Consider the following 25552-nt stretch of genomic DNA (forward strand, 5'->3'; position numbering starts at 1 on the left):
GGACTTGAACCCACAACCATCCCATTACTAAACCAGAGCTTTAAATACAGACCTGCCACTCCCCAATATTACTGAGGAGGTTATAGCTGAGTGGTTAAGGCCTTGGCATTGAACTTTGGAGGCAAAGGTCATAAGTTCAACGCCAGCCACCCCAAGCTGCCACTTCTGAATAATATACGGTAATAATAAGTTGCTCTGGATGAGGGGGTCTGCCAAATGCAATGAATATAAATGTAAGTTATGACTTAGTACACAACTACATTACAGTGATGCTTAAACTAATGCAAAAAAACCCCACAATAAAAAGATCTGGATGAAGTGTTTTTCTTTTGGAAACCACTTTTTACAGCTCAGGAAGGTTCCACATGAACAGCCCAAAAATCCATGAGGTTACTGTGGAGGGTTAAGATGAACATAAAGATGGATTTTGACTGTAATTAATGTAAACAGTTTGTTCTAATAGCTTGTGGCTGCTGTGAACAGTTTTATGTTTAAGTGTCGAACAGAAGATAACCTCGACAACGATAAAACTTTAATGAATGGACATTCTGTGTCTCTAAGCTGAGGATGTCTGGTATCATCCTTATACTTTTTTTTTTTTTTTTTTTGGCAGGAGGATAAACTTACAAGGACTAATTTATTTATTTCAAGATGCTTTGAGAAATTGTCCATTGTCAAAATCTCTATATGTTGTGTGCACAAAGTACTCACAAGGAGAAGGTTTATTTTAGCACTTAGTGCTCCTTTTACTTGATTTACAAAAACATCAATAACCTCACATTACATAGCACAGCCTATATATGAAATAAAAAAATATAAAGTCAAACACTTCTCACTAGGCATGCATGGTGATCACAGAACAATCCACCTTACCAAACATTACATTCCCCACCTCTAAGTAGCTCTCTACACATTAAGCATTGTCTCAAAGTCTTTTTGTGACTTGGCCTTGAGCAGTTGCGGACAGGACGCAGGAACAACAAAACTTGACATGGTGTTGATGGGCCTGGTAAGCCCAGAGGCAAGGAAAGTGATAGCTGATAAAACACAGGGTCCTGAATCAGCGTAAGACCTGGCCTGACAACCTGGGGTTCTGGAGCATCCTGTTGCACTGTGGGGATGGCCTTGAGCCAGCTGTTACTGCCTTGAATAGGGTCTGTACATACTGCTGGCACTTGACTAAGACAGGTAGAGTACCATTGCTCAAACGATAAGATGCTGGGACAAGCTGACAGGCAAATCTCAGGGGTGGACACCAGAATGATGCCAGCTTGTTGTCCTTGTGAGGCCTATACACCCTAACCCAGTAATTTACAGCAATGTTTGGTGTTTTTCAGCGTGTTTGCGTTTGTCATACTGTTTTCTCATTCTGTGCTGTTGACAAATGACTGAAGCTTTGACCCCTGGGGGCTCCCTGCCCAGCATAAAAGAGGCAGGAGAAACACCCATGGTGCAGTAATGTGATGCCCTGTAGTGCAGCAGGGTGAGGCAAATGGCCTGACTGAAAGTGCACCCTTGGGCCAAGTGTGCTCTAAGCCCATTTTTAAGGGCCTGATGGAAACGCTCAATGCCACCATTGGCCTGGGGATGATAAACAGCTGTGTGGATGTGCTGGATGCCCTTGCTCTCCTGGGTTTATCTTTCCGTAATAGTTGCCACAGGGGTGCTGTGATTGCTGAATACTGGGGAAGAAATTTTAAGTAATAACATATTATCCCTAAAAAAAAAGCCACCAATGCTCAACTCAGTAATAGACTGGATAGCCTTTACATTGGAATGAGGGAAAATGCCCCTCGCTAACAGTTTGAATACCACAAAGTCAATGGAGGGTACTTCAAAGGCAGTTGAGGGTCAAGTGCTGTTTGACTAGTGCATTGAACAACTTAGGTGCTCATTTGAATCTGCTTGTTTGCCTCATGCACAACCACATCATCAAGATAAATAACCACGCCTGGTTTTCCAGCTAGCAAATAAGTCATTATTTTCATTATTTTCCAAACAAGCAAAAGACTCCCATGTGTGTCACAAAAACTGTCAGGTTCCTAAAGGTTGGTTGTAAGGGCACATGCAGATAACCCTCTCTAAGGTCCAACTTGGAGAACTCAGTTGTGCCATAAAATTGGGAAGTGAGTTCCCCCGCAGTCAGCAGTGGGTTCTTGTCAGGGATTATAGCCTTATTCACTTGCCTCAAATCTACAAAGATACGCAGGGCACCACATTTTTTCTTCACTATGACTACTTTTGAGATCCAGGGTGATGCATCCACAGGTTCAATGATACCTTTATCCATCATGAAGTGCAAGGGTAATCAGGCGTAAGGGTCTAATAACAGGGATGACAGTGTGATCAAGGAGAGGCTGGTGGGTAAATGTGGTGGGGCACATTTACCCCAACACTGCCTGTTTGGACAGCGTTGGCCAATGTGGCTGCCACGTTCTCATCACGGCTAGTATAGTAGCCGTTGGCAGTGTCTACCATTGCAAACCCCAATAGATTGACCAGGTCTAACCCCATCAACCTTGCTTCTTTCCATGCCACATGGAATACAAACGAGTAAATTGTTCTTTGTCCATAATAAACAGTCCATTTAAGTGACCCCAGTATTTATATTTTTGAGTTGCCATACCCACAAAGGGCAGTAAAGGGTGTGGCCAGGGGGAACCAGTTAAAATATTCTCTGTAAGTTTTGGCATTCAGAATGAATACACTAGCCCCTGTGTCCAGCAGCAATGGAATACACACATCATTTAAAGTCACTGTACAGGATTTAATTGTTGCCAGTCCTGATGTTGAGGTTTTCCTGAATTTCCTCATTGTTTGTGTGTTCAATTAGTTGATCACGAATCATTTCATCACACATCTTGCCAAATTACAGGAGTTAGCTAGTCCTCTCAGATTAGCCACATAGTGGTGCACTGACTGGCATGGGCAAAATATAAACCGGTGCAGCAAAGCGCTCGTTGGAGTGGTGAAATGTCCATTTAGCAGACTCGCAGCCTTGTCTTGCGTGAAGTTGTTATCCATGTTATGCGTTCCAAACACTCGCTGTCCTACCGCCCCCAAGCAGTGTTGTAGCAGTGCTTTTTTTTTCTGGCCGCGCTTTCTTCAGTAAGACCCGACACGACGAGATAAGTTTTTAAATGACTGAAGCCAGCGGGGCCATGGTATGGGACACTCGCCCAGGAGAGCAAGGAAAGGTGACGCCGTGGGTAACGAGCAATTAGCCGTCCTCATCGCCAAAATATTCATGCAAATACTCAGAAGCAGAAGGGTACTTTAGCACTTAGTGCTTCGTTTTCTTGCTTTACAAAAAAACTCAACAACCTGAAGATTGTTATATGTTAAAGTTTTACAATTGGTATCTCATGCTGTTTATATATTTTTACATGTAAGATCTGTGTAGATGGAGATGCATGTAGAAAAAAGGTTTCTGGACACCTGACCATAAGCTTTTTTGAACATCTGATTCCACATTTAGTCAGTTAAGGTGTCAGGTACTGATGTACAGTAGGTGAGGTGAGGAGGCCTGGGGTGCAGTCAGCATTCACATTTGTACCCAAGATGTTCAGTAGGGTTGAGTTCAGAGCTCTATAGCAGGCCACTGAACATCTTCCACTCACATGTTTGAGTAGTTCAAGTGAAGAGAAGATTTTATGCTAGCACATCCAAAGACGTCTTGTAAAACGGTTTGCCTCCCACCTTGTGGTCAAAGCTTGGGAAAAAAATACATAAGGCTGGAAAAGTCAAGTGTGAAATGTTGGTGGATCAGATCACAGCTCAGTACTACAGACCAGAGTGACAAGTACCTTATTCCCAAAGCCTTTCACCTTTCTCCTCTTTTTATCCAAAAGAAGGGATTGTGAATGAATTTCTGACCTCCAGTGAAAAAACGTCGAAAAGCACTTCTGCAAATATGTCTTCCAGTGCTAAAACCCGAGCACCAGGGAATGAGAGATGAAGTTAAAAGAGTGTGTCGAACTGTGTTCTGGTGGCAGAAATCAGATATCTGAGATATACGACTTTCGACTTTCAGTTTCAATCCCTTTTAAATTCTCAGTGCTGCAGCAACAGGACGTTTACTGCCCGCTTCATCGACTCGTCTGATTGATTCTTCATTTGTGCAGAAATGCGGTAAGACTCGGCTCCTTGTTTCGCCGGCCCACAAATTAATTCCATCCGAATCGGGGAATCAGTATTAACAGGGTCATTTAGCTCAGGAGTTAATAAGTGTTAGGAGAAGCAGAACAAATAGTTCGAAGGTTCAGCTTTAATGACTTCCAGCAGCAACAAATTAACGGTCTGACGTGACCCTGCTGCGTCTGGGAGACTTCGAAGTCCACATTAAAGCTGAAGTTCACAAGATCCGTAGCTAATCATAAACCACAAGGGGGTGTGTTTCATTTAAGGGTGCATACAAAGCTGTTTTTATGAAGTAGATTAATTTACAGTATATTGACAAAAAACATAAGATTTTTAACATCCTATTCCCTTTTGCTTGCAATTTTGATGTTATTATAACTTCTGCTCTTTGTTTTTTTTTTATGGATAGATATTTATGTCTGGTAGCAAGAAAAGAGCTTGAAAAAGAGATACATACAGTGATGTAACACAGGCCTGATACCAAAGACCCTGGTGAGAGACAGATAGAGACAGGAAGAAAAGAAAAGAGATAGATAGATAGATAGATAGATAGATAGATAGATAGATAGATAGATAGATAGATAGATAGATAGATAGATAGATGGATGGATGGATGGATGGATGGATGGACGGACGGACGGGCGGGCGGGCGGGCGGGCGGGCGGGCGGGCGGGCGGGCGGGCGGGCGGGCGGGCGGGCGGGCGGGCGGGCGGGCGGGCGGACGGACGGACGGACGGACGGACGGACCCCAGGCCTCCCCACGTTCTCAACCACATCAGTATCTGACTTTAATAACTGCAAATGTTTTTTTGTTTGTTTGTTTGTTTGTTTTTTTGCATTTTCCTGCTTTTAGCTAATGCAGTCTTTTGGAATCACCTTTTCTGGAAATTTTCTAATCCTTTCTGAATTGCAAAGTTGGATGCTGAATCATTCGATCGAATGATGATGTCCATATAAAATATCAATTACACACCAATGCTCGAGTTCTTTTTTCGATCTTTTCAACGAAACATCATTCATGTGAAGTAATGTCATGGTGGGCTCCTTCGCCTGACACAGATCTCACCACGTCTATGAGGTGTTTCCTTTTAAAGAGCTCAGAGATGGATTTCCGATCCCTCTGACGCTGAACCTCTTGGATTACGGCGGGGAAATGAAAGGGAGATGCTCTTCAATCAGGAAGAAGATAATCCAATTGTGGAGAAACAATGAGAAAAAAAGTCAACAGAAGCAGTGCTTATCTTCTAAACATAGTAAATATAATCCTTCTAAAACATTTTCATGCATTACATGCTGATACAACACACACACACACACACACACACACACACACACACACATGGGTGATTAATTTATTATATATTATTCATTATTACTTGTTTGTTTTGCTCAAAATCAAACTGAGTAACAGATGGAGGTTTGTGAGATTGCAGTCAGATAAAAGTGTGTTAGTAAATTCAGGTACTGATGTAGGTGAGGTGAGGAGGCCTGGAGTGCTGTTCACATTCATGTTAATAGGGTTCATATCAGAGCTCTATTGCAGGAGATCTTCCATTTTACCCCCATGGAAAATATAACTGAAGGGATATTGTCATGCAGGTTCCTAGTTCAAATAAAGAGAGGATTCCGATTGGTCAGTGGAAGATCTGCTATAAAGCTCTGACCTTAACCCTATTGAACACCTTTGGAATGGCTGCACCTCAGGCCTCCTCACCTCACCTACATAAGCACCACACTTTACTTATTCTGGCTGAACGAAGTCAAATCTCCACAAAATCTGAAGGGTAGAGGTTCAGATAATCAGTGCTTGAAAATGCTTTCAGTTCCATAATTCATAGACTTCATAACAGCAAATGGTGACTAAATGAATGGGATGTTCAGAAAACAAATCTTATGGTCATGTCCACAAACGTGTTTTTATCCCAACAAATCTATGCTGACTGGATTAATAAAAGCAACATGCCGTGAAATTGCTCCCAACAGCAAAACATCACAATCTCCATCTTTTTCATCTGGAGAGTATCATAATCTGTTTTTTTTTTTTTTTTTTAAGCTTTTACCATTTAATGACCTTTGTGCTTGATCATTTCTGGTTTGCTCATCCTTCATGTATACATCAATATTGAAACAACCGATAAAGAAAATTGATTCTAAAAAGATCATTATTAAAATAAATCCATATGAATAATGAGTTTTCCTGTATTTTGTTTTTATTATTTTTTATTTCATTTTTATGTGCTTTTACATACAGTGAGGAAAATAAGTATTTGAACACCCTGCTATTTTGCAAGTTCTCCCACTTAGAAATCATGAAGTGGTCTGAAATTGTCATCGTAGGTGCATGTCCACTGTGAGAGACATAATCTAAAAAAAAATCCAGAAATCACAATGTATGATTTTTTAACTATTTATTTGTATGATTCAGCTGCAAATAAGTATTTGAACACCTGAGAAGGTCAATGTTAATATTTGCTACAGTAGCCTTTGTTTGCAATTACAGAGGTCAAATGTTTCCTGTAGTTTTTCACCAGGTTTGCACACACTGCAGGAGGGATTTTGGCCCACTCCTCCACACAGATCTTCTCTAGATCAGTCAGGTTTCTGGCCTGTCGCTGAGAAACAGGGAGTTTGAGTTTCCTCCAAAGATTCTCTATTGGGTTTAGGTCTGGAGACTGGCTAGGCCACACCAGAACCTTGCTATGCTTCTTACAGAGCCACTCCTTGGTTATCCTGGCTGTGTGCTTCGGGTCATTGTCATGTTGGAAGACCCAGCCTCGACCCATCTTCAATGCTCTAACTGAGGGAAGGAGGTTGTTCCCCAAAATCTTGCAATACATGGCCCCGGTCATTCTCTCCTTAATACAGTGCAGTCGCCCTGTCCCATGTGCAGAAAAACACCCCTAAAGCATGATGCTACCACCCCCATGCTTCCCCACTGTGTTTTTTTGAGTAAGGATTCTTTTATGAGTCAAATGGCTTTTTTTCATTATAATTTGTTTTTATTTCATCACATACTTTATATTCATTTTTCCAATTGTGCTTTTTATTGTCTTGAGTTAACTTGTAATTACAGGGCATGTAATGATGTAATGCAGCAGTAAATGATGTATTATGAAAATGAAAATGTATGTGATAGTGTGTAAGGGACAGAACACTCACTCATGAAGTTCACTGTTTACAATATTTTTATTGAAAGAGAGCTCAGAGTGATCAATGTATTCCTAATGAGAGTCTCAGTACCGAACCTTTCAATCTCAACACACACCCTCTCAGTCTCAACACACACCCTCTCAATCTCAACACACACCCTCTCAATCTCGACACACACCCTCTCAATCTCAACACACACCCTCTCAATCTCAACACACACCCTCTCAGTCTCAACACACACCCTCTTAGTCTCAACACACACCCTCTCAATCTCAACACACACCCTCTCAATCTCAACACACACCCTCTCAGTCTCGACACACACCCTCTCAATCTCGACACACACCCTCTCAATCTCGACACACACCCTCTCAGTCTCAACACACACCTTCTCAATCTCAACACACACCCTCTCAATCTCAACACACACCCTCTCAGTCTCAACACACACCCTCTTAGTCTCAACACACACCCTCTCAATCTCAACACACAACCTCTCAATCTCAACACACACCCTCTCAATCTCAACACACACCCTCTCAGTCTCAACACACACCCTCTCAATCTCAACACACACCCGCTCAATCTCAACACACAACCCCTCAATCTCAACACACACCCTCTTAGTCTCAACACACACCCTCTCAGTCTCAACACACACCCTCTCAACACACAACCTCTCAATCTAAACACACACCCTCTTAATCTCAACACACACCCTCTCAGTCTCAACACACACCCTCTCAATCTCAACACACACCCTCTCAGTCTCAACACACACCCTCTTAGTCTTAACACACACCATCTCAGTTTTAATACACATCCTCTCAGTCTCAACACACACCCTCTCAGTCTCAACACACACCCTCTCCATCTCAACACACACCCTTTACATCTCAACACACACCACCTCATTCTCTCTTTCTCTATTATAAATGTCCAAATAGCTATTTTTATAAAGATTTGCACAGCTTCTTCACCTGTTTTTCACCTGAGGCACAATCTCCTTATCATTTAATAACCAGAGCAGAGTTTCTATCTTTCTCCATGCCTGAGGGAAAATTCACAGCAGCTTAAATTCACAGAGCAGGAAGGCCATTTGTTTGCTTATAACTCCAAGTTTATGTTGTTTTTATATGTATGAGGTGTATGTCTGAATGTGTGTGTGTGTGTGTGTGTGTGTGTGTGTGTGTGTGTGTGTGTGTGTGTGTGTGTGTGTGTGTGTGTGTTCACTAAAAAAGTACAAACTGAACCCGAGGACTTGTTTAGAACCACTTATATCACCTTTAAAGCTTATGGTTAGTTTTTACAGATACAAACACTTCCATGTGTTAATTCTACATATTCTACACTTCCTGATGGCGGAGTCTCCATTCACATTAAGAATACCCATTACTTTAAAACTCTGGTATCTTTACAGTGAAGCATGGCGATGGTAGCACAATGTTGAGCATTACCCTTGGCATCTTGTGTAACAAAGTGGTCGCATCATGTTCAGTGCTTCCCTTGGCATCTGAGGCATGTGGAATATAAATCTCCTTGTTATCTGCATCCTGACTTATGGTCTATATTTGTGTCATGTGCTTTGGAAGATCCTCACAGTGAAGTATGGTGCTGGTATCATCATGCTCGGACCTACCTTGATTTTTGTGTGGCAAAGTGGTGGAAGCATAATGTTCAGAGTTACTCTTGGAATCTTGTGAAGCATGGTGGTGGTAACATCATGTTTAGAGTTACTCTTAGTATCTCCTGAAGGATTATGGTGGTTACGTCATACAGTATATGCTTATTTATAGTAATTTATTCTTGAAGATTTAAAAAACTATAATCCAATTTTCATCCATTTGAGATGCAGGGCTGTTCCTCATGATCTTCTTTTTTCCTTCACTGCTGTGTCTTCCTCATTAAGGCTCTGAATCTGCATCCAGATTTCTGAAAAGCCGATTTGTGACAGTGTGCGCCTTGATAAGAGTGTATAAATTTAATTATATTTAATGTAATTTTTCCCTAAAACAGAACACACACACACACACACACACACACACACACACACACACACCAAACACACACAAAGAGGACACACTCTGGAATAATTTTCACTGTAACATCAGCTTTTCAGCTCATAATCACATCTTCACAGCGTATTAGAGAATGCTGTAGGATGTGTCTAAACCCTGAACAAACGTCCTCAGAGAGCAACAGTCATGTTTAGAGAAACCCCCTGAGTCCATGCCGCCTCATTTAAATTCTTACCAGGCAGACAAAAACTCCCAGTGGGGATTCTGAAGACCACACCTGAGAAAAAAGACTCCAGATCTGTTGCTTCTGATGGAAAAAAAGGTCTGTAAAAGTCAGATGTCCCAAAACTTTTGCCAACCAATCGGTTTGAATAAAACCTAATTAAATTTACTGAAATTAAATAAATACAGTTTTTGTTCATACAGAGTGGCATGTAGTTAAATGCTTGATACGAGGGTCCAACATGTACATAGAAATAGAATATATATATATATATATTCATTCATTCATTTTCTCCCGCTTATCCGTAATTCGGGTCGCGGGGGCAGAAGTCTAAGCAGGCCCCTGCCTTCGACTACTGCCCAATCCTCAAAGCACCGTCCCTTACGGTCCCTCCTGCAGGTGGTGAGCCCACGGGAAGGCGGCCCCACGTCACTCCGATGTCACGGACCTTGATATTTCCCTCGTAAGGGACCCCCAGAGCATAGAGGGTTAAGGGCCTTGCTCAAGGGCCCAAGAGTGGCAGCCTGGCGATACCGGGGCTCGAACCCCAGACCTTCCGATCGGCAACCCAGCGCCTTAACCGCTGGAGCCACCACTCCCACCACTTTATTATATATATATATATAATAAAAATAAAAACAGAAAAAGTATAAAAGTATAATAGAATTAAAAAATATAGGGATGCAAAAATACAAGTATTAGACAGAAAGGGATGGGTATGGATATAACCGAGATGTTGACAGTAGTCCAAATTAGAGTCCCACTGCCAGTCCAGGGTTAAAGTACTAGATCCTGGGTGTTTCCTGGTTTAAACTCTAAGTAGTCTAATGGAAGAAGCACCTCCTCATTCTCTCTGTGTTCGCCTTCAAGGAGCAGAAGCTCTTCCCTGAATGCAAAAGCTAAAAAGAGTCTGTTGTTGGGATGGCTGAGGTCCTTCACTATCTTCCTGGCCCTGGTTACCTGTGTTTCTTTTCATCCTTCTGTTCTATTTTTTCCCACTAGTCTCTGCAGCATCCAATCATTCAACAAAGAGCAGTTTTTCGTTTGGTAAAGCTTAAGAAGCAGCTTTGTGCTTTAGAGTGAGGCGTGATTGGAGAAGGATTTCTTGTGTTTGGTGTAAGCGGGTCTGTTAATCTCCTAATCGTTTGAGGAGAATTGGAGATTGAAGTAGGATAACTGGGTTAGTTGATTCAGCATTAAAGGCGTTTGGTACTGTTGCATTCTACCAAACAAACCCAATTGCCGCGAATGTCTGTTAACTGAACAAGGACATGGCGCTGCTGGGAAGATTGTTGTTTAAGATTTGATAGATGAAAAGGTAACAGAGTTCAATAAAAAGCACTATAATACCAAAAACCAACTTGTCCTTGGCAGCGTTTGAACCCCACACCATCAGCAGGCCTGTATTTCATGTAAATTGCAGACAGGTAGCCTGCAGAGTTTAAAAGAAAAGGAATGAAAAATCAGCCATGCCCATGGAGCCCACCATGTGTTCCTTCCTCTCCTCCATTATTTATGCATGAATTTATACCACAGTGCTCATGGATTCTGGATTTTGATTGGGCATAAGGAGTTTATTGATGTTTTGTAGCAGTAGCTCTGGCCGTACCTGCACCCTGGTACTAATACACTACTGTTATTCTACAGTACAATGATTACAGTGGATAAAAAGCATCGCCAGTGTCAGTGTTTTGTAAAAGTCAAAGGTAAAGCTATGAGTTGTACTTGCTTTACAGAGGTTTCACAACACTAAATACCCCAAATGCACTATATTTCCAAAAGTATTGGGACACCTAACCTTTCCTGTTATATGTGGTTCTTTTCCAAACTGTTGCCACAAAGCTGAAGGCACTCAATTGTACAGGACGATATCCATTAGCGCACTCCAAAATCTAGTGTCTTCCTCCCAGAAGAGTGGAGACAATTATAAGAGCGAATGGGGACTAAATGTGGAATGCGATGCTTAAAGATCACATACCGTACTTATGATAAGATACCCAATAATTTTGGCAATATAGTGTATAACTAGAGGTTGATAAAAAAGAGTAATGAGTCATTCTTTAGTAATCAAAAGCAGCTTTTTGCCAAGTAGGTATGCAATAAAACGTGTAAGTAACATCACAGACATAATAAAAAAATACAAACAAGTGGAGCTATTTTATAAAAAAAATAAATAAAAAAAACTGGGAAAATGGGTATTGCACAAAAACTACGAGAATAAAAAAAAGAAAATGGTATTGCACATATTTTATAAACAAATTAATGAAAAAAGCCGTATTGTGTAAAAACAAAACAAAAAATGGTATTGCACATATAAAAATAAATATATAAATAAAGTGGTATTGCACAAACAAATACAAAAATAAAACGCTGTATTTTACATGTTTTTATTATACAATGGGGGGGGGGGGGATTTAACTGTTCATGAACTCGATTCTCTGAAGGGGGAAAATTGGCTCTCCTGGTGTTTGGTGCTCTGTAGATCAGAAGATCTGTGTTCCCTCTGATCACTTAATTTTTACAAACACAATAAAAAAAATGGAAAAGGACCATTATTTTAATTTTCTTCTAATATTTCAGAAACAAACTACAGAAAAACAAGTAATTTTCCTGTCTTTTTTTTTTTTTGTAGATGCGTGGAAAAGAAAATCAAAGGTAAACTGAAACTATCTAAAGCTTATATACAGAATATATTAAATCAGAATTTATAAAATAAGATGCCGTACCCCCTGCACGCGTTACCCACTGAACCATTCTCAGTGCTGTAAATGAAAGTGATGGACAGATTGCTCAGTACAGAGGCGTTGATTTTGACCCATGTTTCATGAGGACATCACATGATAGACACCAGAGTGCACTGTTTTTTTAAACATCCCATTACATGCAGTATTTAGTCCTCGTTTTCTGTTATAATATCCTCCAGTCTTCTGGAAAGATATTCCACTAGATTTTGAATAGTTCCTGGTGAGATTTTGTGGAGATTCATTCAGCTTCATGGGTATTTGTAAAGTCAGGTAGTGATGAAGGTGATGTGAGGAGGCCTGGGATTCACCTTATACTTATAGTAGTATGATTGATATCTCTTTTGTTTTGTTGAAATTTGTGTTTTGTCTCTTGGATTCTGTTCGCACACATGAAATGACCTTTGTCTGTTTTTGACTATGTTTTATAATATGGTTTCGGATTTGATTGCTTTGATTTATAAAGACTCTCTGTTTCCACTGACTTTTAAGGTGGCTATGGCGGATATAAGGATGGGGTTATATCGGTAGGAAAATGCTGAGGATGGAGCCACCAGAGAAGGAGGAAAAGAGGAAGGCCAAGGAGGAGGTTTATGGATGTGGTGAGGGAAGACATGCAGGTAGTTGGGTTAAAAGAGGCAGATGTAGAGGACAGGGGGGTATGGAGACGGATGATCCACTGTGGCGCCCCCTAATGGGAGAAGCCTAAAGAAGAAGAAAAAGAAGAAGAAGATGGGGGATAAAAGGAGTCTCCAGTATCAGCTTTTCGTAACAGCTTGTGTTTTTATTTAATTCCGTTTATTATTTGCATTGGTTGGACCCAACAGCATATCACACGTACGCTGATGGTAGTAAAGATGAATCTATCCTACTGCATCCAGAAGAGCTAGAGGTCATAATGGATATAATAACAGAAATATTATTACGACACACTCCAGAGAAGCAGAATTTGTTTAGTATTGCGTTACTGCTTCATATCTAATGGCGACGGATGCGCTTTTTAAATGTAACATTTTGAGAAAAAAAACACTCAAACTCGAAGCTTTCGTGGACGAGTGAAACCCAGTCTCTCTATTAAATATTTTATTTTTTAAATGTTTTACAGCCGCCGCCTCGTGTCCTTGTCCTCGATCCATCTCAACGTTGCGAAACGTCCTTCATCCTCCGTCTCTAAGCGTCTTCTCCTTTCTCCATCTGCTGTTTACTGCCACTTCTCTTTTATTCATGATGAAAGAGATTAAACCAAACCTTGTTTGGAAACGGTGGGGGCGAGGACGAGGACGAGGAATAAAACGTGTCTCATCAAGAAATTACACCGTTTAAATAAAGGTCAATGGGATTGAGAGATAATGGAAAAATGAGTTAAAGTATGAAGAGGGTCTGAGATGCTGGGAGAGAAAGACGAGATTTCTGTCTGTTCATCAGTAATTGTATCTAAGCGAAGGTCAGCAGATTTCTTCCATCCGTCTTGGCAGTGCTTTCACTCGTTCGTTAGAGGTTTCCTGCTCGAACTCAGTGACAGACAACTTTCAAAGTCATCCTAAATCCGTTTTTTTTTTTTTTTTATTTTTTTTTTTTACTTTTTTTTTTAACTTTTTGATTTGTCCGAAGCTACGAGATGTTATCAGTTCTAAATAGGTCGTCAAGTATCTACAGCACAGCACACAGTGAAAAACTGAATGAACATGGTTTGATGATATTCTGTGTTATAGATGAGGAGATATTCAAAATCTTTACGATTTGATGTTGAGGAACATTATTCTGAAATCATTCCACAATTTGTAAACGCAGTTCTTTTTGCTGAAGCTCCGCCCATCTTTACTTCTAAGACCATCTCTTAGACACCCTTTTTATTCCTAATCATTTTACTGACTTTTCGTCAATGCACCTTATTAGTTATAAAATATTCCTCCAGGTGTTTTTATTTTAGTAACACCTACTTTTCCAGCTATTTGTTAATATAATATAAGTGTTGTTTTTTTTTGTCGCATCACTTGTTGCAGCATCACCCATTGATCCCAGGATGCTGGGGTCAGAGTGCAGAGTCGGGTATCATACAGCGCCCCTGCAGCATGAAGAGTTAATGAGGTACTAATATTTTCAACTTGCATTAGTGGGGCATAAACCCCCAACCTTCCAAACAGTAGCCCAGATCATTAATCCCTGATCTACCACATGCCCAATTGGGTACTAAAACTTTAGTTTTAGTTTTTTTAATACCTTATTCTTAAAATGGTAAATTTTCTCAGTTTATGCTTTGGATATGTTTTCTATGTTCTATTGTGAATAAAATAGAGTTGATGAGTCAGTTCATGTCTGGATCTTAAATGATTGACTGCACCGCAGGTATTCTAAACTCAACAATATGGTCAGAATTATAAACTGCGTCTCCTATGAATCAATGTCACCTGATTCACTCTAACGGTGTATGTACAGTCACGTCTCACAGCACGCTGTCCTTCAACTGTTCTACAATTTCATGCTTTTTCTTGGGTTACTTGTTCCACATTAAACCTGTTACGGTTTAATCATTACACGTTTTTCATTGGTTGGTTGTGTGTTTGGTTGCAATTAAATTTTTCATTTTTATCAAACATTTAGATGTGCTTGCATCCCGCTTCATCAACTGATGGATATTAACTGACCCTTTCGAAGCCCCGCCCTCCCCTCCATATAACAAAAAAATATCTTGTCCGATGCTTTCATTTCTAGCTTGATTTATTTTCCTGCTTGAAAGATGCACAGAGATGTTAAGCTCCGGTCACGTTGAATGGAGAATGCTATTAGTTATAGGAATGTTACTAGTATATAGAGATGTGGAGGTGGAAGCTTAGTCGTTAAGGTGTTGGACTTTGGCTCCAAAAGGTCATGAGTTCAAATCTCAGCCACACCAAGCTGACATTCCTGACCCCATCACTGCTCAGATGTATGTATGCAATAAATATAAGTCACTCTGGATAAGGATGTTTGCCAAATATATTTAGGGTGGTGTAAAATGCATAGAAAAGTTTGATTCATTATTAGAAGGAGAGCAGAAGGATTTAGGGTTTTTCTTGGGATGGTGATTAGGAAACAATTGGAGCAGATCAACAGTAAAAATGTCAGCGGGCTAAAAACATTCTGTAAGCAGCCTCTATAAAATGTAGTGTTATTGTTCAGTGGAACTGCATATGGTTTCTTCTTTAAGGTTCGTATCCTTTCCACCAAACTCCACAGGTATTTGGTGAACATGATAAGCCACGTCTCATAAGCCTTATTTTCATGATCCTCCTCTCCACTCGAAGCTCAACACCCAATTTACGGCGTATTGTAACTAACTGGTTCACCATTCATGCACACTGTGTGAGGTTAATATTACAGTTTCCAAATGCAGTGCAAAAACTCATTCAGTGGGCTTTCGATCGGAGCCAGGAGTCATTTGGGAATGTGGACAACAGCGGACTGCAGCCCATATGCTTTTCTGTCCGACCTCATTTGTAACATGTGACTTAACCTCATCCATTTCTTTATCCTCCAGGGAGAAGAGAGAGAAAAAAACAAGAGAGAGAGAGAGAGAGAGAGAGAGAGAGAGAGAGAGAGAGAGAGAAGAGAGAGAGAGAGAGAGAGAGAGAGAGAGAGAGAGAGAGAGAGAGAGAGAGAGAGAGAGAGAGAGAGATGGAAAAACACAGCGAGAAAGTTTCTTCCATGCTAAAAATAACAGTTGCTGCCCAGCTGGTGCTGCTCGCTGGATATCGATCTCTTTAAATTACACGAACTGAAAGTCATGACCTTAAACTAATTGTGTGTTTGCGCAGCAGGGCGGAATGTCGCTATGTTACAAAGTTTATCGATTTATTTTATTGTTTTTTTTTCCTCTTCAGTCTGGCTTGAACTTTTAGATCAGGCACCAGAGACTCATCATGGTGATGTGCTGAACTATTTATTGTTTTGTTTTTTTTAATGCAGAAATACAGTGTTCAAAAGTTTTAGAACACCAATTTTTCTAACCTGATAGTACAAATGATTTCCTTTGATGCTGTAGCATGAAATTTTTCTTTCACTTGAACTAGGAGACCCAAACCTGTTCCAGCATGACAATGCTCCTGTGCACAAACCACATAAAGATCTGCTTAACAGGTTGGAGTGAAAGATCTTCTGAGCTCTGACCTCAGACCTATTGAACATTAGGTTCATTACCCTAAACCTAACCCTAGATTTTGTAAAGATGTGTGAGATTTCATTCAGCCACAAGGGTGGTACTGATGTAGGTGAGGTAAGGAGGCCAGGTGTGCAGTCAGTGTTCACATTCATTCAGAAGGTATTCAATACTTCTGCTAATATAGTGTTTTATAACAGCAAAATGTGGAATGGGATTTTTAAAAAGCACAAGTGGACAAGGGTCAAACTTTTGTCCATGTAATGTTACCTGTTGTCAGACTATAAAATCATAGCTGAATATACAACGGTATTGATTTTTAAATACAAAAGAATAAAAAACTTTCTTTCGGCTTCTCCCATCAGGGGTCACCACAGCAGATCATCCATATCCGCATTTGACACGTTTTATGCTGGATGTCCTTCCTAACGCAACCCTCCCCATTTATCCGGGCTTGGGACCGGCACTAAGAGTGCACTGGCTTGTGCAACCCTAATGGCTGGGTTTTTAAATACAAAAGAATAATATGAGAAAATCTAAGCCAAGGTTCTGAATGTGTTGTTTTATGAGAGCATGTTCTATGCAGTAGTAACCAAACTTTAAAGCCAAAATCTAAGTAAAACTAAACAATATGCTGAATTTGCCAGAAAATACATTGTTTGGTGTAGTGAAATACAAACTAGGCTTTGTACAATCTTTGCTAGCAGATTAGCAAAACAAGTGAACTAGCGAGGATATAGAGTACACTCCGCAAAGGCAGTAACAATTTCAAAACCTGAAACAGGACATTTGTGCAAATTTAGAAGGTATTTGGGTGTGGTGAGGCGAAGCGCTCAGCGTGGAGCTGCTGCGCCATGAATAATCGTGCAATTTGCTATTTCAAGTCAACTGTCAAAAGCTATGCAGATTAGCATGATGATGCGACAGCTAGCTAATTCCTTTTATTCGAGGAGAAGAAAAGGGCAAAGCTTATCACCCTTTTAAATCCACACCATTAACTACATCTTGGAGCCATCAGTGTAAAGATGTCATTAACTCGTGTTTGACCCCATGACTGGCCAGTAAATCAAATATAATCTCTAACACACTGGGAATGTTGAAGCAAGCCTCTGTGTGTGTATGTGTGTGTGTGTGTGTGTGTGTGTGTGTGTGTGTGTGTGTGTGTGTGTGTGTGTGTGTGTGTGAGAGAGAGGGAGAGAGAGAGAGAGAGAGAGAGAGAGAGAGAGAGAAGAGAGAGAGAGAGAGAGAGAGAGGGAGAGAGAGAGAGAGAGAGAGAGAGAGAGAGAGAGAGAGAGAGAGAGAGAGAAAGAGAGAGAGAGAGAAAACAGCTTTAATTTGCCAATTTAACTCCAAAAAGCAGAAGGAACGCACGTGAAACACAGCGGCGATGCTGACAGATGTGTAGGCGAGGGACAATGGAGCGTTTCAGCAGAAGCCACTAATGCCTCTAAGGTTAGAGAGAGAGGGAGGTGATGAGGCGTTTGTACTTTAATAAGGATTAAGCTTCATTAACACACACGTTTTCTTTTCTTTTCTCCGTGCAGTTAGAGATTATGTAGTCGAGGGTTACTGTGTGAAAAAAACCTGGTAGCAATACATTTATCTCCACAGCTGGAGAATCATTGGGTGTATTAAACCATATCACATACTGTATATTTAATATAAATGTCACACACACCTTCACAAAGCAACTTTGTAAAGACAAAAGTTTGTGGACACCTGACCATAAAATCGGTATGTGATCCTTTTTGATAAGCACATCCCGCATTTAGTCTCCATTTGCTGTTATTATTAGCTCCATTCTTCTGAGAAGATGTTCCACTAAATTTAGTACAGATTTGTAAGATTCCACTCAGCCACAAAGGTGTTGAAAAGTCAGGTACTTATGTAGGTGAGATGAGGAGTCCTTGGGTGCATGAAAAACTTCATTCCAAAGGTCTCCAATAAGGTTGGAGCTCCAGAGCAAGAGATCTTCCACCAAATCTAACCCATGTAAAGCACATCTTCATTGAACTGGATTTGTGCACGGGGCATTTACATGCTTGAACAGATTTGTATCTTCTAGTTTAAGTAAAGGGAGTTTCGAATGCTACCTCATCCAGAGACATCCTATACAATCATGTGTATTAATCGTTGACATCTTGGATGGTGATGAGCACCAGTAAGGACAATAAGATTGGTCAGAAATGCTTAGAAGCTCATGAGGGAACAACAGTTTCCAGCTGCTATAAAGTAATTAAAAACAGGAACTAACTTGTATCATAAATATTCTGCAATTTTAAATGTAAATACTGTATAAACTGATAAAAAAGTATATGTTACATTTACAAGATTAATGATGGATGTTTGTTTGTGTGTGTGTGTGTGTGTGTGTGTGTGTGTGTGAGAGAGAGAGAGAGAGAGAGAGAGAGAGAGAGAGAGAGAGAGAGAGAGAGAACAAAATCTACCCATAGATTAACGATATCAATTGTATTCCTTAAAACAAGACTTTCAGTAGAAACAGTTCTCCACCAAGCCACCAGGGGTCACTGATTATCTTAATTCATTAAAGTTCTGAGTTTTGTGTCATATTTGTAAATTAGTTTGATTTTTACTTGCTTGTAATTGCTTGTGATTATAGGATTTATGTTGTTCCTCACTCTGGCTTTTGGTAATTAAGTTGGTATCAAAAAGTTTCGACAGAAGCTCTGTTTACAATAAAGTACTTTATATATCTAGGGTTAAACACTATCACCCTTCAAAATAGTCCCCTTGCACAGCAATACAGGGCCCCCAGTATTCCTGCCACTTCTGAATTGTGTCCTGAAATTCTTCTTTTTAAAGCACCTTCTAATGTGTCAATGGAGCTGGATCTTCATCTTCAGAAAGAAGGCGAAGTCCGCATCAGCCAAAAAGCCAGAAAAGATGGGTGCGAATGTGAGATCATATCATTTGCAATGTGAAGCTCACGTGTGAGGAGAGCAGGGTAACAAAGTGCGCACGTGATCAGAATAGCACCAGCTGCACAGTTCCAGATGTCCACAGGAGGATGTCTTTTGGTACACTGCCTTATGAAGTTAAGTGCTCTCTGTGACTGTGCGTGCTGCCATCTGTTGGTGTGTTACAAACCTAGTCTCGAAACTTTTCAAGACCACCTCGTAAAAAGCCTCCATATGGATCCGCACACATCTCCAGAGTGTTGAAAAGCTCTCACAGAAAGTAAGGAAAAGAAGCAATAGATTTGATTCTTAAAATATGAGCTCTTTTATTACCCCAGAGAAGAAAACAATTATACATTCTGGCCCATTTGAGAATTCAAGAATCCTACATACATTACTAATTCAAATAGAATTTGATTTACTATTGGTCAGATCACAGCCAGGGGGAAACTCCAGATCCCAGCAGCCATTACTGCTTCCAAATTCTCCCAAACCACATCTGCAATTACCCAAACAGCATCTTCAAACTAATGATTGAGCACAGGTGTGCTTACACACACACCCGCACACACATAAAAAATAAACTTTCATTCACAAACTTTCTGCAAAGAACCAGTCTTTGTGACCTGTTCTACTGACTTTCCAAACCTGATAGCTTGACAAGACATCTTGTTGTTAACATTTAGCAGAAACGTTGTCGAAACAAGGTAGAAGTCATGGAATCTAAGCAGCAGAACAGATAAAAAAACAAGATAGCGATTCCTGCATTCCATATTGGCTGTGATCTGGCAGCGTTATTATATCAGTAATCATTTTCATTAGGTGGTTGACCCTATAGAGCGGGATACATCTCATCTTTATACAGGGTGAAGCAGGGAAATGGGAAACTTTGGAGCTAGGAGTTCTGGGCTGTTGGTAATTGTTTGGAACAAGTGTGAGCTCGTTTTGAACCCACTACTCTTAGTTATAATGGAGCAGTTGAGTGGTGCACAACAACCTTTTGTGAGAGTTTTAGCCAGTTATTACGTCATGTTTGTTGCCTGTCTGCTGGTGTTGAACGGGCTGCACACCAAAGGCTGTTTAAGCTGCCATCATGAGGAGCCCTCACCTCTCCATTCCACAACAAGCATAATCACATGATTGTGTCAAGCTGTTAGTTTGAAATGATGCACCCATGTTTTAATTGCATGAACAAACAGGACAAATCATGACATCCTAACTGATGCTGAATGCCCTTCACTCACACCATCGCTATTCTTATAAAAGGCTTTACAGCAAACGAAGGCCAAGGGGTTCGAAACAATTGCTGACACCCCACGGTCACCAACTGCTGGCTCATTTCCCCGTTGCCCTGCATCACCCAGTACAAACAAGTCGTTGAGGTCTGAAGGTTTGGCAGTGCTAGAATAAGGACTCGTGACCTTTCATTCAGCGGTACCAAAGCCACTGAGCAGCCACTCAGTATGACACTTTCTTTCTACTTCACTTCTGTTTTATATTCTCTTCTGTTTACTCAAAATGATAAACATTTGCAATAGAATGTGTGAGACCCTGATCAAGTTTGAACACAGGTCGATATGTTCTATCATTTGCACGTAGTATGATGTATTGAGGGGCTAGTGGGAAAACGTAATACCTCTGCTGTGGAGAGCATATTGTGTCATTTGCTTAATATTAAACTTTTTTCTTGCTGCTGGAATTTATAGGTTGGGATGAGTGTGTGTGGCTGTCATTGCTAATTTCTCTTGAATTACCTTCCAATTTAAGCATAAGTCAAGACTTTGGATTTGGGATCATATACACAATTGGGGCTGCAGGTACAAATCATGGTAAAAACTAAATAAAACCATGGACAAGGATTTCTGATAACTGATTACTGTGCTTTGAATTAAAGATGCCTGTGACAACACTTTTTGCATTTGATACCACAAAGCTCAATTTCATGTTCCTGCCAGTCCTTGGTAAGCCATATCTAGATTTTTACATTATTGTAAAAAAGCAAACCTCAAGGCATTTGTCGGATCCATTTAACTGTAGAGCATGCTCTTAAAATTGATAGTAAGGTCAACAATATGATCAGTGTGATGGGCCAGACATGTAGTTTAAATAACTGACAGCTGCCTGTCAAAACAGCTGTTGTCTAGTGATCTAAACAGAGCTGGAACTAAAGAAAGCAATTAGATACTTTGATATTGATATTGCCAGTGCGGAATCACTTGCCCTCAGCCGTCCCAACCAGGTGGCAATGTGATCACAGAAGGTCCATGTGTATATAAAGCCAGCAGAACAGAAGCAAGCCACATGCAAGGCCTGAGCATCAATCTCCATTAGCATACTATCATCCCATGTCTTACATGTAAAAGAGTCTTCCAGGTCTGGATAACCCTCCTGCCACACTGTCTCCCATTCCTAATCTAAAGAAATCTAGTGGCTCAATGTACAGTAATATAGTACAACCCCAATTCCCAAAAAAGATGTAAATAAAAACAGAATTCAATGATTTGTAAAACTCATAAATCCATATTTTATTCAAAATAAAACAAAAAAATCAAATATCAACTGTTAAAACTGAGAATCGATTACATTTTAAGAAATTTAAATAAGGTCATTTTAAATTTGATGGATGCAACACATCTCAAAAACTTTTGACAGGGCCAGGTTTACCACTCTGTAGCATCACGTCTTCTGCCCATATACATCTGGGAACTGAGAAACCAGTTGTGTCTGATACAGGGTTCTAGCTTCTCAACAGGTCTGGGTGTTCTTTGTTGGATTTTACGTTTCATGATGCGCAAACCATGTGCATGGCCTGTGCATCAACCTCCATTGGCATACTATCATCCCACGACTTACATGTCTTATATGTAAAAGAGTATTCCAGGGCACCAGTCATGCTGTCTCCCATTCCTAATCTAAAGTTTTAAGGCTGACTTTGACATGCAAAGGTCAAACCCTCTGTGAATACTCAGGCATAACATTCTGACATTATACTATTATGACTTGTGAATTAAATAACACTAATGATCTCTTCATCACGGCACCTGTTAGTGGGTGCATTTATTTATTAGGCAGCAAGTGAACATTTTGTCCCCAAAGTTTACATGTTTGAAGCAGGAAAAATGAGCGTAAGGATTCGAGCAAGTTTGACAAGTTATGATGTCTAGACGTCTGGGTCAGAGCATCTCCAAAACTGCAGCTCTTGTGGGATGTTCCTGGTCTCCAGTGGTCAGTATCTACCAAAAGTGCTCCAAGGAAGGAACAGTGGTGAACCAGCGACAGGGTCATGGGCTTATTGATGCACGTGGGGAGCAAAGGCTGATCCGTCTGGATTGATCCAACAGACGAGCTCCTGTAGCTCAAGTTCATGTTAGGAATGCTCAAATGTTTTGGTATTATAATAACAATATATTAGGGGGACCAACAAAAGTTACTAAATTAAACAATCCAGAAAAATTTTATCAGTTTTTAGAAGTTTCTTTTTTTTTTAAATACACGACTTGATTTGACTTGTTATCTTCTAAAGCAGAGAAATTTAAACATTTGTAAGTATGGCTTGAAATCTCCATATTTTGTACATGCAGGAATTGTAAACTCTTGCCAAGTTTTTGTTCTAAATTTCTGAGCTGTAAATCGAATGATTCTTAACCCATGTTCTTGACTCATAATCTCCTGACACTTGACACCAACACAACACTTATACAGTTATTCCGATCCGGTTGACTGTAATTGTCTAGTGTTGAAATGTTGGAAATAAACTAAAAGATTTCTACAATGTGTGTGTGTGCATCTATAAAAATGTCTATTTGCAATAAGTTATTTAGTGAACAAAAACAAATGAATTCCTTTGTTGATCTGAAGTCATTGATTTTATTTGTTGATTAAAGACATTTGTTTTTATCAGTTGAGAGGGACCACCAGGAAATGGACCACTGCAGCACTGTCCAGTCTCTGTAAAAGAAAACAGAGACTTTTATCTGTTCTTGAGCTTCATATGTCTGCTTTTTTCATGGTTAAATATTTTCGACCGAATGCTATTTTTCTGATTAAAAACTTACAGCACTTGTACAGTCTGTTGAGCCTGTTGATATCATGTTGGCTCATCTGAGTGGCCTGGCCAAAGGACACGTTGGGGTTTGGTACGGGGATCATGGTGGGCTGGCCATTCTTAGAGAATGCAGTTCTGAAAAGCAAAGTCGATCTTTAGTGGTTTAATGTACAGTGTATAATACGTAGATACCCATAAGTCTGTGTTAAATCTACCTGTGGTACTGCATAACGGAGTTGTAGTCATAAGGAGTTCCCTGGTTCAGGGTGGCAATCTTGTTAAAATTGTGTGCCATGCCTGGTTATAGAGCAAATGCAGAGCAAATCAATACCAATAAACAATTTATTTGCATGGTCAGGGGACTAGTAACAGTTCTATTGATCATACTATATTAGGATTTAAAAAAGAAAATTAGAATAAAAGAAATTAAGCTGTACCGCTCTGAATGTTCTCCCAAGCGACACGGATGTAGCTGTCACGGTCACTGCGGGTTTGTTCATGATTGAAACCCAGGGCATGGAGAAGCTCGTGCTGGACGGTCTTGTGGTAGACACAGCCGCTACGGGCCAGAGACACCGTCTGTGCGTTACCACGACGTCCAACAAAGGAGTAGCATCTGTTGAAGAGTAAGAAAACGATAAAACAACAATAGACACAACACAGAAAGGACATCTCATTGATTTTTCTGGAGAACAAATTCAAATATTTTCCAAATATTTTTGGATAAATCTATGGATTTAAAACTTCCCTTTCCCTCCAATTGTTCAATAATATTTTTATTTCTGCACTAAAAAAAACCTCACAAAGCAGCATTACAAAAATCTACATTATATAGACATAAAATTGTGGACACTGGACCATGAATTGGTTTGTGCCTTCTGAACAAACCTTTCCACCTTTAGTCCCTTTTTGATATCCTAATAACCTCCACTCATCTGAGAAGATTTTCCACAAAATCTGGAGGAGATATCTTCTCATTCAGATACAAGGGTGTTAGTAAAGTCAGGTACTGCTGTAGGTGAGGAGAGGAGGCCTGGGATGCAGTTAGTGTTTATATTAATCCTAATGGTGTTTAATAGAGTTGGAGCTCAATAGCAGGATATCTTCCATAACTTTAAACTCATGTAAATTATATCTTCATGGAGTTTGCTTTGTGCTCAGGGGCATTGTGATGCTGGAACAGGTTTTGGTCTCCAAGTTCAAGTTAAGTGAAAACTTCATGCTTCTTCATCCAAAGATGTTATTTACAATTTATGTAACAGTTTGCAGAAGAAGCACATCTGGCTGGAAAAGTCTGGTGTCCCCGTACTTTAGTCCGTTTGGCGTATGGGTTGAACACGTACCCGTTGCGAGACTCGATGCTGATGTAGTCCCTCTGGTTTGAACGTGGGGTGAAGCGGATGCAGGAGAAGGAGGCGAAGGAGTCCAGACCACGCTGGATAACCTGACGCTCGCTGCTCGCTGAAGTACAGGAAACAAAAATATACCATAATGTGTCGAAAAGGAAAACGAGAGTATTTCAATTAATATACCAGATTCTCTGAATGCAAATGCGACACCACTATAAACACATTCAATTGTCTAGTGTTACAACTACAGCACTTTGAATGTATATTATAAATAATAGCATACAGTATTGGTTGAGGATGACGTAGGGAACGTAAACTTTTCCGTCAGTAGATTTGGGCCACATGCAGCCTTTGGATGTGCAGGGATCAGCGTTTCGCTCGCTGTCCTCAGACACAGCGATGTCTCCTTCAACCAGTGTGGGTTCATCAGCGTCACGAGCTAACACACCCAATACACACATTCCAATCACACACAACACACACAACACAAGCATCAGCTTCAGAAATACGCACATATGTTTTGTAATACTGTGTTATACAGACAGATGTATATTTGTGTGTGTGTGTGTGTGTGTGTGTGTGTGTGTGTGAGTGTGTGTGTGTGTGTGTGTGTGTGTGAGTGTGTGTGTGTGTGTGTGTGTGTGTGTGTGTGTGCTTGTGTATGTGTGACTATTTTTACATGTTGATTCTGTATGTGTATATGTGAGTATGTCCTTGTGTGCGTGTGTGTGTGTGTGTGTGTGTGTGTGTGTGTACCTATATATTTGTGTGTGTGTGTGTGTGTGTGTGTGTGTGTGTGTGTGTGTGTGTGTGTGTGTGTGTCTGTGTGTGTG

At 40.3% G+C, this 25552-nt stretch overlaps 1 protein-coding gene and 1 long non-coding RNA gene across 2 annotated transcripts in view; both read right to left on the reverse strand.

Annotated features, from left to right (window-relative positions):
• Positions 1-25552, reverse strand: part of LOC310732192 — a 137852-nt gene that overhangs the window by 100846 nt on the left and 11454 nt on the right. The window lies entirely within an intron of this gene.
• LOC310732615 (low choriolytic enzyme-like) overlaps positions 23192-25552 on the reverse strand; it is a gene marked incomplete at its 5' end in the record, with an annotated part of 3827 nt that continues 1466 nt past the window's right edge. The window contains 6 exons of the mRNA XM_083553228.1: positions 23192-23273; positions 23381-23505; positions 23586-23667; positions 23808-23986; positions 24714-24831; positions 25003-25158. Of these exons, the coding sequence (XP_083409354.1) occupies positions 23272-23273; positions 23381-23505; positions 23586-23667; positions 23808-23986; positions 24714-24831; positions 25003-25158 (662 nt within the window). The 3' untranslated portion in view covers positions 23192-23271. The remainder of the gene's footprint in view (positions 23274-23380; positions 23506-23585; positions 23668-23807; positions 23987-24713; positions 24832-25002; positions 25159-25552) is intronic.

This window comes from Silurus aristotelis (genome assembly GCF_946808225.1).
Source record: "Silurus aristotelis genome assembly, chromosome: 10".
NCBI lineage: Eukaryota > Metazoa > Chordata > Actinopteri > Siluriformes > Siluridae > Silurus > Silurus aristotelis.